Genomic DNA, 13,847 nt, shown 5'->3' with positions numbered 1-13,847 from the left:
ATTTTTTTTGGTATAGCCCGGCATGCTTCAGGAATTCCTTATATTCAAAAGGCCCTGGTCCCTATACTACTGGTGTCTCACCTCTGCAAAAAAGCCCGTAGGTAATGAATTGATAGTAGAGAGATTGACTGTGTTAGTCAGAAGCTATGGTGGCTTCTATCCTGTTGATAAGTTTGGTGGCAGGAAAGTAATCCATACCTATAATTAGGAATTGATCAATTTTAAAAAATAAATGTATTTATTTATTTTATAAAGAATTTTTGGCTGTGTTGGGTCTTCGTTGCTGTGCGTGGGCTTTCTCTAGTCGCGGTGAGCGGGAGCTACTCTTCGTTGCGGTGCACGGGCTTCTCATTGTCGTGGCTTCTCTTGTTGCGGAGCACGGGCTCTAGGTGTGCAGTCTTCAGTAGTTGTGGCATGTGGGCTCAGTAGTTGTTGCTCGCGGGCTCTAGAGCTCAGACTCAGTAGTTGTGGCGCACAGGCTTAGTTGCTCCGCGGCATGTGGGATCTTCCCGGGCCAGGGCTCGAACCCGTGTCCGCTGCATTGGCAGGCAGATTCTTAATCACTGCGCCACCAGGGAAGCCCCTAGGCATTGATCAATTTTTAAATGTTTTATTTTTCTTGTCCTGACAAGTTTCAATGACCACCTTGGCATTAGAAGGTAAAGCATGAGGGAGAATTATGAAAGGTTGGAAACAGAAATATTTATTAGAAATGGGTATGTGTGTGTGCATGTGTGTGTTTCCTATTTATTCTGATTAGAACATAGTGTCAAAACAATGTGAAAGCTCTGAATCCTGTGATTCTGACGCTGAGGCCGCTATTCTGCATTAGTGGTCACCTTTGGGTTTTGCTTATAAACTGGAGTGTACATGTTTGTCAGCTTTTGGGAAAGGATAACTGGAGAGATCCATGAAAGAATAATAATACATGTTGATTGTCCAAGCTGGGAGGAATCATTAATGTATGATTATTATTTAAAACTTTAATTTACCCACCTACTATTGTTCACTCATTTAAGGCTAATTTTGTGCTGTTTAAGTTTTACAACGTGTAAATACTTGGCAGAAAAGTCAACCAAATTTTCCTTTAGTTTCAGATTACATCTTTTCTTAAACAAATAACCAGCCATGACAATTTACCCGTTGCTCCAGTGGTGGTGGTGGTTGTTAGCTGCTACTGTTTATCACAGTCATCACCATCATCATCATCATTATTGTTATTGGTGAGGGCACTGGAGTAAGACTACCTGGGTTCAGATTCTAGCTGCGGTCCTTAGTAGTGGGTGATGTTGGGTAAGCGACTTAGCCGTCTGGGCCTCTTCTTTTTCATCTGAAAAACTGGGATATTAATAGTGGCCACTCATAAGGTCTTCTGAGGATTAAAAGGGATAATGTGTGTCAGGAGCTTAGCACAATGCTTTGCAATAGTAAATGTTCGTTAACATTGTCATCATTCTTTTTTACCTTGAAATATCAGTAGTGGCCTTGTCTGCTTTATGGTTTGTTGTTTAATTAATACACCTTGGTTTCCTTCTTTTGATACTTTTTTTATTGGTGTAGTAGTTCTATGAGACATGTTTTGACCCTAAAAAAAAAAAGGTGTATGCTAATAATCAGCAAAGTGTTTTTCGATCTTCCTAATAGACTGCGAAGAGTTCTAAAAGCAGCCAATTCTACATTCACATATTTATAGCCAAGGCAAAGAAGGAATGCTTTCACTGCTGTAGGTGTTGCCAGGGACCTGCCTTTGCTTGAAAACCAGAAATTTTCACTGTTAGCTTTAAATAAACTGAGAAAGAGAATTTCAAAGGTGAAGGAGATGAAAGAAGGATTTGAAAAGTTATTACTTTAAAAACAGTGGTTTTCAGCTGTGGTCACACATTGAAATCACATGAGCTGCTTCTATAAAATACAAATACCTTGTAGTGGAAACACACCACGACTACCACCACTATCATCCACAACAAACTTTTTTGGAACCCCTATTTTGAATACAGTAATAAAGTAATTGGAATGGTCAGGTATTTAATACTTATTTTAGCTCACATGTCAGTTTCTTATTTGCTTATTAACATGGAACTATGTTGTGTAACCAACATGGTATACTTGGGTTCAGTTCATAGTACATGAAGCCTAATTTTCTTATCTGATTCATTGTAAGGATTTATAGTGGTCTTCTTGTTTTAATGAAATATTGTTGGCTATGTCTGTGATTTTTTTTCTCAAGTGTCAAAAGCAATTCGTAATGGAAGCATAGTTCCACAAATAAAATAGGATTCTTTTTAGGATTTTTGAAATAGGTATGACAAAAAGGGAATGCTACCTGTTGTATCTATGTTTAGATGTAAAGTTGGTGGCACGGGTTTAGACAGACCACATGGACAGGCTATTAGGCATTTTACCACATGTGCTAACATACCACACTTTAGTCCTTCAAGGCTAAGTCAACTTAATATCTTAGTGCTAAGCTCTTCTCAGTGCTGTGAGACTAATTTTCTGTAAATATATTCTCATATGCATATGCAGGTACAATTTTCATTGACTTTGTTGAAGTTTTGGAGGGTCGTTTGTGAGGGACTGATCGCATACTTGGATGGGGATGTGTTCACCTTAAGGAAAGTTCTAAAGGATGAGGTGGAAGGGATCAAAGACCACATTTACATGCTCAATCTCTGCAGGTACCTTTATTTTTTGTGAGAATAGGGGAAATGGATGTAGAAGGGCGAAGTGTGTAATATTGTAGGGCATTTTCAGGTGAAAAGCATTGTTAATTTAGAAGAATATTTTTTCCATTTCCTTTGAATGGGAATAACCAGCTATAAATATTGTTCATCAGGAGCTCAAACAATGTTACTGCTTAGCTTCCAATGCAAACATGACCATTTTATGGAAAATTTATCTATATACATTTAAACAGCTTATGTGTAAATAACTTATCAGCCCACATTGTTTTTTTTTAAACCAATCTGCTTTCTTCCTGTGATATTGTGTCTAATCAATTTAATGTTGTGGGCCTTCTTTATTTCCTCGGTTGGCACATTTGCAGGTTGCAATGATTTTCAACAATTTCATTTGATTGGAGTCCCAGAGCACCAAACCCAAAGGACATTGGGCTCATGTTTTATTTCTTGTACCTTTGCTACTTTCTGCTTTGCAAAGTCTTGACTGAGTCAGGCCCCAAGGGAAGATGGGCTGATATTGGATCCATGACTGTACGCCCCAAACTTTAGATGGGATGGAACAATGAAAGCTCTTGATTAGGCAGGAAGGAGCTTCTGCCAGTTATAAACAAATAAATAATCAATAAACAACCAGCCCTTAAAATCATAATGAGGGTGAGGGGACGTGTGTGTGTGTGTGTGTGTGTGTGTATGTGTGTGTGCATGTGCACGCGTGCACACGTGTGCTTGTGTAACTAAATGTGTATAATACACGTTGACTGTTCTTTAGACACACGAGAATCTTTGTCCCTTAATCTGTACTTGCATCCTCCCTTTACTGTTGAATTCTGTGCCCATTTTTCCATTACCTTTTGCACTTGTAAATTTTAAAATTATTTGGGTACGAACACCTTGGAGGTGAGAGTAATCATTTCCCCAACTTACTGATGAAAATTGATAGGAGGCTGTTGAGAGATGGTGATAGAAAAGCACGTGTGAGAAAATGACTAATGCTGAAAAGGAAAGAGAAGGACAATACAGTAAGAAATGCAACTGCCAAGAGCATCGACCATTTAGCTGGTCAGTACATTATTTCCCTGGGTGAGAAACATATTCTGGAAATTAAATTAATTCTAAGAGTTTTTCCAGAGCAGTGGAATCTGACCTTATGGAATCTTATCAAGCTGTGATCATTAGATCAGTTACTCTCCCCATTAAATGAATACTAACATTGGATGGGTGGGTTGTTGTGCTAATGACCTGCATGGTATTATATAACCACTTACCGATTCCTCATTATTTATGGTTATGATTCTATGGGATCCCTCTCCTGCTGTTAGGGACGGCCTGTGCAGGACAGAGATTTCTGTTGGAAGATAGATGACACAAGCATCCATTGCCTGGTTTGCTTTGGGATTCTGCGATGACCCTTAATTTTTCTAGTTTACATTTATTTTGAATGTCGATATATATTTTTCCTTCATCTAAGTTACTAAACATTTAGATTTTCAGGTGGCTTGGATTTGGGAGGTGGGTAGCTTTGAGTTGTTAAAATCTAGTGTTACTGCATGTGGTCAAAATGTACTGCTTGTCTGATTTCTTCTTTTTGTCATTTATGAGATTTTTCTTTATGGCCTAGTACCTGATACATTTTACAAATGTTTCTTTTTTTTTTTTTTAACATCTTTATTGGAGTATGATTGCTTTACAATGGTGTGTTAGTTTCTGCTTTATAACAGAGTGAATCAGCTACACACAAATGTTTCTTTAAAAAGAATATTTGTATTGCTACTGGGACTGGTTCCATAGACATTAAACTTGTATCACTGGAACCTTCTGCACTACTCAGAGTGTTCCTTCTCTGATCCTGGCTGGTCCTACCTTTTCACATGCTACTTTTTTTATATCCCACTGGGTCTAGGGAAATGAGGGCAAGGAGGGTGGGAGCAGCACAGCTATGTGGGGCAGTCTGAGGGCCAAACATTATAGGAAGAGCCCTATGCTTGGACTGTTGTGAATTAGGTCATCTTTCAGCACGAATGAAAACACAATTTAAAGAAGTTGTTATAATGGAATTGGCTCTTTCAGGACTCCATTCCCCTTTTTTCTTTTGGTCAGTCTTGATTACTTAAATTCTTTAATTTAGGTGAAGCGAGTTATTTTAGAGGAATTTAGCCTGTGATAAAGGATAAAGCATAGCTTGTTGCTGTATGTGTTCATTTCTGGGGAATGGGCTAGAGGGGTTCAGCATGATACTTTATAATGAGGGCATGTTGGAAATGAATTGGCTGATTTCTTTCTGTTTCTTCCTCTTTTCTCTTTGCACATACCCTCTTTTCTGGAATATGGTATTACTCTTGTGTTTCACTGAGGTTGATTGTTGCACAGTGGTGAAGAGTTCAGGCTCTGGAGCCAGTTTGCCTGAGTGGGAATCCTGTCTCCACTGCTTATTAGTTCTAAGACCCTGCGCAGGTCACTGACTCTCTCTGTGTCTTGGTTTTCTCATCTGTTAAATTGAATAGTACCTACCGCATAGGGTTGTTGTCAGGACTAAATAAGATATAATATATGTAAAGTGCTTAGAATAGTACCCAGTGCTCAATAAATGTAAGCTATTATCATTATTCCATTGGTTAGGTAGATAGCCTGCCTCACATTTGTCTATGACATTATATCAATTTGGATAAATAAAGAATAAATTTCAACTGTCTAACATTAAGAAAAAGAACTAAATGTTAACTGCCTGAATTTTTTTAAGTAGCCAAATGTGAATCTCTTGAGTATCATTGCAGTGACCACAAAGAGTAATCATTGTTGTCACTGCTTAAATGATGGTTTGCTTTTTGGAGGAAAAGCTATCATTTATAGATGCTTTTATATATGCTGAGTTAAGGAGTTCTCCATGTACATGGTCTGATTTTTTAAGCATTATTAAAGTTACTGTATCAAAAATAAGATTAATTAAAATTTGTCCTGAAGACTTCAGTGTAACATTAATAAGGCTTTTCTTGTTCCCTGTGCAGTGTCAAAACTCCCCTTCAGATTTGAGGTATGGAATCTGATTTAGAACTTAGAAGACTTCAGTAATTAACCATGATGGTCGTGTACATATAATTAGCCATTGGTTAACGATATACAGTCATGTTGATGAGCAGCCTTGTTTAGTTTTTGTTTGTTTATGTAAATACCTGAAGCAAATAGCAATTAAAGGGAAAGCTTGGTTTGTCTAAATTTAGTTCTTATAAAGCTTAAAATGTTTCGGAAGTGATGAAGTCTAGGGTCATAGAATAAGACATATGTCATGGCTGAACTCAAATCCCCAATTCTTTGACTATAAGATACATTAGGCCTTTGAGGATTTATGGGGTGGAAGGGGCAACTCATTGGTTGAGAATAATTTCTAAATATGTAACTTGTTTTTGCTGAGAGTAGCAGTGGTGCTATATACCTTTAAAAACATCGACTACTTCTTGTTCCCTTATATCTGGTAGGGAAATGCTATACTTTCAGATGCCCATTGCACCTCATCTAGGCTTACCCCAAAGTTGATGTCAGTAGGTGGTGTTTGGGGGGAATTATCCATGAGGTCCTGGGTACATGGGCTGGCGCTTGGGTTGTGGGGCTGTGGGGAGGCAAGGGGGTTGTGGAGAGGAGTCATGTGGATCCTGTGACTAGGAATCTAGCCCTCTCTCCCTGCTGCTGGTGGCTGTAAGACGGGTGCTGTTAGCCGTTGCACTTACCTCCAGGGAGCAGGTGGCCCACGCTGTGAGGCCACTGTAAAGCACTTACTGGGAGGCTGGCAACTGAGGATGGTAGCAAGTGACAGGTCAAACATTGTTCAAGTCCTTCTTGAGTCGTACAGAAGGAATGTGGGAGTGTGGTTAGAGACCCAGGTGCTGAGCCCAGCTTCATAACTCATTCACTGTGGGACCTCCATGATTGTCTCTGATTTTCTCTGTGAAAAATAGAGAATAATAAAATGATGCCACCTGCTTACCTCAAAGAGTGTTCTGAGGATTAATGAGTTAATCGCCTTGGATGAAGGCAGCAGAGGTTCTCTTGTTATAATTTCATCACCTTTCCAGAGAAGCTCCAGTTTGGTGGAATAAATAAAGTAGTGGAAAGAAGATAGGAGTGGAAAGAGCTATCGACAACTTAGTTGGTGTCTTTCAAGTCTAATTGTAGGTCAGGTTTCCGTTCTCGCTGGGGAATTTTAGTGTAAAATTTCTACATATTTTTTAGAAACGACACCAAACCAAATGTCTGACCTGCTGCCTGTAGGAAAAGAACAGATGTTTATTCTGAGAACATATTAATAAAAATGTTAGTAGTTTTCTCCCACCATAAAGGAAGAAGATGGGTCAAAAGGGAGAGCCTAGATTTTAGTAGAGTTCACTCGCATTGTTCCATTACTCATGTGCCCTTTTTGAGAGAGTTGGTATTGCTTGATTTTGTTGATTTTTCGAGTTTCTTTGACAAAGAAGCGTCATAGATATCAAGCCAAAACAAAACAAGAAATATAAACTCACACACCCAACAGTTGCTTTAAATACCAAGGATGTCAGCATGAAATTAAAATGAATCAACTGACATTTCTGCTTTGAAATTTTTTTAGTAAAATTAATTTAAACCAACAGTGAAAACTTCTGTGTCTACCTTATAATGGAAAGTTTGACCTTTTTCAGTGTTTTTGGCTTAAGGGTGTTGACATTGGGGTGTTTTTGGTTAAAATTTGCTTCAACTCTCTAACAGCTCTTGGGATTTTGGTCAATCTTTGGTGGCTGAATAGCAAATGCTGTCAATTGTGTTGGTACCATGTAGTTTCCAAAGACAAGGTCTCTGAAGTAGTGGATATGGTATCCCCTCCTGCCCATGTGTAACTGTTTAAAAGAACACTGTTGTCATGTGAATTCTTATTTTTTTGAGCTTGCTTTTGAAGTTAACTTTCACAGAGAATTCCTGTTACCTAGAAATTGATGACAGACTTACACCATTTCCTTTTTTTTTCTTAGACGTTCCATCCTCAGAGCAGCCTGAACTGTTCCTAAAGAAACTTCAGCAGTGCTGTGTCATTTTTGACTTCATGGACACGCTATCTGATCTTAAAATGAAAGAATACAAGCGCTCCACTCTTAATGAACTGGTGGACTACATTACAATAAGCAGAGGCTGTTTGACAGAGCAGACTTACCCTGAAGTAGTTAGAATGGTGAGTTTCTTTTTTTCGCCGCGGACACATTTAAGCACCTTCCTTAGGGACTCACAGGTGTATTTACTGCAGGGTCAGGTCACTGGAGGTCACCTCTACAAATGAGAGCCAACCTTCTGAGAGCTAAGCACAAGTAGTTGGCACAATACTAAAATTTGAAGAGCATGATTTCATGAGAATGAAATCCAGAACTTTTCACCTACAACAGTATTGGAGGAATCAGTGACTTCAAAATACGAAGCAAAGATTGCCAGGGTGTTACTGGATTTCTGGCATTGGGAAAAGAAAAGACACAGGAGAATCAACAAAAGTTTTAGATCTGTGTTTGAAAAATATTCAAGCCTGTTGGATGTCTTGATTTTTTTTTCTTCTCCCTATTCACTGTGGTATATTAGAAATGGCTTTAAGCTTAATGAAATCGTGATATGTAGAATCTAGGTAAAGCCTCTCTTGGCTTTATAAACTACTCATTCTCTTTATAATCTTAGAAACAGGAGTGATGTCTTTCATTATTTTTGAACAGCGTCTTGTAATTTGTGTGGTCGTTAAGAGTTATGAGAAGAACAATTATTAGCATAATATGAGTAATTATGTTCTTATTGTGTCAATAATTATATTAGTTTTTCAGAAGCTGAGCCAAAATATAGTTTTCTGTTAGATTTCTGTGGGAGGGTTGCCTTCCTTGGCATCCTAGAAGATCTTGGACCTAGAGAGCACATGATATCTGGAGGAAGTGGGGCTGGTCTACTAACTCAAGAAGTTATGCTGAAGAGATCCAAGGGGGTCAGTGCATCATGGGAAGCCCACTGGGGAATCTCGCCCACCCTCTGTGTACTGCTGAAAATGTACTTAGCCTTTCTTTTTCACTTTTATCACTTGTATTCAACAAATGCAGAAAAGAGACATCTGTGATGGGGTAGTTATGGTTAAAAATGAATAGTTCAGATTTGGGAAGGGACCTGAATTATCACAACTTGAGAAACTATGACAGATATATGAAGGTCATTTCAAAACAATGTCCAATATATTCCTCAGATCCATATTGGAGTGTATATTGCATTTGTTAATTTATAGGAACGTAAAACAGGGTTTGTATGCTAACTGTTTATATTGTGGTTCTTGAGCAGTGGCTCTCAACCAGGGGCGATTTCCCTGCCAGGGCACCTTGGCATTGTCTGGAGACATTTTTGGGAGTCACAACCAGGGGTGGGAGGTGGGGTGCTACCAGCATCCAGTGGGTAGAGGCCAGGAATGCTGTTAAATATCTTACAATGCACAGGACAGCATTGTACAACAATTTTGTAGATTGTTCTACAACAAAGAATTGTAGATAATTTTACAACAAAGAATTATCTGGCCTCAAATGTCAATGATGCCACTGTTGAGAAACCATGCTCTAGAGTTTGCATGTTCTCTAAACCTCTTACCCTGATACTTAGGATATTCTCTAGCCCACCTGCCTTCTGCAGAGCACAGTCCCTTGGTTTTAACCTACCCATGTCCTCAGCGAACAGAGGTATCCACCGTTTATAAATTTCTTCTATATCTTTCCATGGATAGTCCGTGAATATTGAAGCATATACAAGCATATATGTATAAATATTGTTTTTTGTAAACACACAAATGGTAGCATAGTATACACACTCTCTGTGCCTTGCTTTTTTTACTTAGCAGTATATAATGTACATCAGTACATATAAAGCTGCCTCATTCATTCTATAGCTGCATTTCGTTGTGTGGATGTGCCATAATTTATTTAACCACGACCCCATGGATATCCTCGGACACACCTCAGTTCGCCCTTCTGCGAGAACATCTGGGTATTTGTGGATTTGTTTTGTAATAGCCCTTTTCCCTGTTCCTGGACCTTTGTGAATTCCCTGCCCTCCTGCCTTTAATTCTGATTCGCCCCTTCCTTTCAAGGTCTGGCTTACAGTGCTACCACTGGTTCCTGAAAAGCCCAGAGTTTTCCCTTCCTTCACTTCTACCACTTCTTGGCAACTCACCCTTTTAGAATTTGTTCATTTGCTGCTATTTAATCCTTTTGCACGTTTATCTGATTTTTCTAATTAGGCTGTAAGTACTCCTAAGCAGGAACTGTTCCGAGTTGTCCTGCACATCTCTGTGGCCTCTGTAATACCTCGTAGCCCAGGCCTACCTGGAGATTGTTGAATGAATAGATGAATTCCCTCTTAAAATAGGGGCATTTTAGGCTCTCAAATTAGGATGAAAATATTGGATGTCATTGGATTATATTCAGCTTTAAACCCAGTAGCTGGCATAATCCAAAAACCCATTCATTCCTGTGAACCAACTTGGTCCTAAACCAGCTTGAGTCTCTCAGAGGAGACCATTTTCTCTTCTTATCACCTCTCCCCATGCCCCTCTACCCCAACAAAAAAACTTTAAACAAAAGACTCCTGGGCTTCCCTGGTGGCGCAGTGGTTGGGAGTCCGCCTGCCGATGCAGGGGACGCGGGTTCGTGCGCCAGTCGGGGAGGATCCCACATGCCGCGGGGCGGCTGGGCCCGTGAGCCATGGCCGCTGAGCCTGCGCGTCCGGAGCCTGTGCTCCGCAGCGGGAGAGGCCACAACAGTGAGAGGCCAGCGTACCGCAAAAAAAAAAAAAAAAGACTCCTGTCATTCGTGTGGGAATGTGTACTTTAAAATGTACTTAAGCCCTACTTTAGGAAGTATTGAATCTGTAGCATGCATGCTATTCTAGGGCATTAGATAATTGACTTTCTGGGTGATAGTTTAGGGTTCTCAGAGGTGTAATTTATTTTTCATATTTTGTGATTTGTGAAATTGCTACCTACTAATTTTGCATGGTTCCTAGACAAAATGGCATTTATAGAGAAGGAAGTAGCGTGGCAGTGTAGAAAGAGAAAGGGCTTTGAAACCACACAAACCTGGGTTCAAATGCCAACTCCGGCCACACTTACTTGCTTCATCACTGCGGACAGAGCCCTCCATCTTTGGAGTCCTCAGTTTTTGTGAGGTGCTAAGAGGTGTGTGGCCTTGGGGGAAGGGCAGCCACAGTCTCTCCTGCCCTGCTCCATGAATAGTCCACCTGAGGAAAATCGTGCTTTGTTTGTACATCAAGGTTCTCACCACCTCAGACACACATACAACCTAGTAAACAGGGATTTATGTCTCTTTAAGAAGGATTGGAACCAAGTCCTTACTTGCCCTCTACTCCCTTCTGTTTTGCCACGTGTGAGCCCCTTGTGTGTAGAAATCCTGGTGCTATTACTGCTCGCTTTCCTCATCTGTAACGTACCTACCTTTTGGGTATTTTGTGAGGATTGGCGATGATGTATGTAAAGCCCTTAGCACAGTCGCTAACACATGGCAAGCATTTAATCAATGATACTGTTACTGTATTTTGTGATTTCGTTATTAGATACTTGACTTTATAATCATTGGGGGAACCCAGAGTTCCTGTTTGTGGACTTAAAATGCTCTGTTAGCTCGATATGCTGTACCCCATTGCCTCAGTGGTCCTCAAATTCTGTAATTCCAATCCTGCCTGTTGAATAGTTACTGTTCCCACCTATTCCTCTTTCTTATTACTGTAAAATGAAACTACTTCACTAGGATTAGTGAGGGAAATGGTAGTGCTTTTAATGAAATATCAATGAAGCGATAGCTAGGTTTTACAAACCAGGATGAGTGATGACTTAAGATGGCATGTTCTGATGTCAGTATTATTACCAAAACCTGATGGGACTGTACTTTGAGAGTTGCTATGCCTGTTAGGGTAAGAAAAGAGTAGAAGATGAAAGTAATCTATGAGTGTGGAAACCATTTTTAGCATTTATATAAAGTCTAGACACCACCTACAGACTCTTAGAATTAAGAAAGACAAATAACTCTTTATGTGTAAACAAAATTTAAAAAAATATAGCACCTAACTCACCTGCAGAAGGGTAGTGTGGGGTAGTGGAAAGACCCCTAGATAGAGAAAGTAGAAGCCACTGTCCTCATTTCTCATCTTCCACTTAATCAGTGGTGAGACTTGGGTTCCGCTCTAAGCCCCAAGTCTCCGCTTGTAAATGAAGGGAGTTGGTGGTGGTCTCTCACATCCTTCCAGCTCTGAAAAATACCAGCTCTTTCGTCAACACAGTGTAAGAAATTTAGAATGCATTCTGCCATTCTTTTTTTTTTCTTTTCTATTATTATTATTATTTTTGGCCACGCTGCATGGCATGCAGAATCTTAGTTCCCTGACCAGGGATCAAACCCGTGCCCCCTGCAGTGGAAGCATGGTGTCTTAACCACTGGACCACCAGGGAAGTCTCTGGATTCTGCCATTCTTAAAGTTTACAGAACACTGTCCAGAGTAGTTGCTTCTGCTCTGTAAGTGGTTTCTTCCATGTGTTTCTTTCTCATGGGGTCACATCTGATGGAAAAATGAGAACCGGGACTGTTAGTTCCTTAGGCTCTGGCACATTTTGCCGTGCATCATCTCAAGTGTCAGGCTTCTGTCTTTGAGGCAGTATTTTTACCACATTATGCTCATGTTTTGTCTCTGATTCTGTTGCCATGCATCCATTTAAAAGATTTCTTAGAATTTCTAGCTCTCCAAGTAATCTTGGGTTAATTTTTTTTTTTTTTTTTTACTCAAACTTAAACTGTATTTTATACTCTTTATATTCACACATCTTCCTTTTCAAAACCATCTCTTTGGGGGATAGTTCAAATGTGAGAGGAAATCTTAACGGGTGAAGACATCATTTTAATTAATTCCAAGTAATGTTTATTGAGTGATTTAGAGCCATGTTTTTACATTTTGATGATTAAAAAAAGACAGGACCCTGCTCTGTCAACAGACTCACAGTCTGGTAGAGAGGGCAGTCATGTGAACAAATAATAAAATATGTCATACGTGCATTAATAGAAGTATGTAGAAGGCAGGGAAGGAGTAGAGCAAAAGGGAGGTTAATCCGAGGAGGGTAGGGGTGGTCAAGGAAGGCTTTACAAAGTGAGGAAAGCCCGAGTATTAAAAGGTGAAAACATGTTTTCCAGGGGCTGAAATCGTGTTGAAATGAAAAAGAGAATTACATGATGCAAAGGAATTCCCAAACCGCATGATATATTCAGAGGAACACAAGCAGTGTTGTGTTGTTACAGCATTAAGTGCGCGTGTGTGGGTTGATAATCATTGAAAAGTTGTAAGCAGGGGAGTGACACAGTCAGATTTGTACTGTATGGCAGTGAGCCAGGTAGATTGGAGGGGGCTGAACTCGAAGGCAGAGAGGAATTGATTAGGGGCCTGTTGTATCAGAGAAGTTGTTAAGAGGGCCTAAACCAAGCACGGGGTGAAAGTAGAGAAGATGAGGAAAGGATGGCATTTAAGACTCACTAGGAGGTAAAATTGAAGGCACGTAACATTTGCATTGATGTTTGGAGTGAGACAGAGAGGAAGCAGTCTAGGATAGCTTTGGGAATTTGGTAGTCATGGTGCTCCTATTTGAGAAAGGTACAGCAGGAAGGGGAGCAGGTTTTTTGGGTGGAAGCTGGGTTGATTTTTGATGTGTTAACTTTGAGGTTACAGGAGTCCTAGATGGGAAAGTTGGAGATTGAGATTGGTAATTATTAGCATGAGAGTAGAGCAGGAGAGAAAGAGAACAATACTGGGACCCCAGGTGATGCAGAGAATCCTTGTGCTTCAGTGCAGTGGTTCGGGGGAGGTAGTATGCAAAACATGAGGAAGTTGAAATGACGGCTGTAGATAATGATTGCACGTACAGTGGTGGAATCTTGGGTGTACTGTCCTCATGAGAGTAAAACCCTATCACTTCTTTCCTGCACAAAGTATATCTTGTTGCACTGGTCATTTGCTGTTATTATTTTCATATTTTCTCTTTATATCTTGGCTTTTCTTGATTTCAGAGTCTGCCCTATTCTTACCTCATCTGTGGTTAAATCTCTGTATATCTCAAACTGTAGAATATATGATTTTCCAAAGCGAATG

The 13,847-nt window shown here is 39.9% G+C and overlaps 1 protein-coding gene across 3 annotated transcripts in view; it reads left to right on the top strand.

Moving 5' to 3' along the window:
- PPP2R5E (protein phosphatase 2 regulatory subunit B'epsilon) overlaps nt 1-13,847 on the top strand; it is a 199,535-nt gene that overhangs the window by 118,960 nt on the left and 66,728 nt on the right. For all 3 annotated transcript variants that reach the window (XM_060294884.1, XM_030855176.3, XM_030855175.3), the window contains exon 3: nt 7,673-7,869. In XM_060294884.1, coding sequence (XP_060150867.1) covers nt 7,673-7,869 — 197 coding nt within the window. The remainder of the gene's footprint in view (nt 1-7,672; nt 7,870-13,847) is intronic.

This window comes from Globicephala melas, chromosome 2 (genome assembly GCF_963455315.2).
Source record: "Globicephala melas chromosome 2, mGloMel1.2, whole genome shotgun sequence".
In the NCBI taxonomy this organism is placed as follows: Eukaryota; Metazoa; Chordata; class Mammalia; order Artiodactyla; family Delphinidae; genus Globicephala; species Globicephala melas.
The sequence above is the reverse complement of the archived record's forward strand: the minus strand, read 5'-3'. Positions and strand labels throughout refer to the sequence as shown.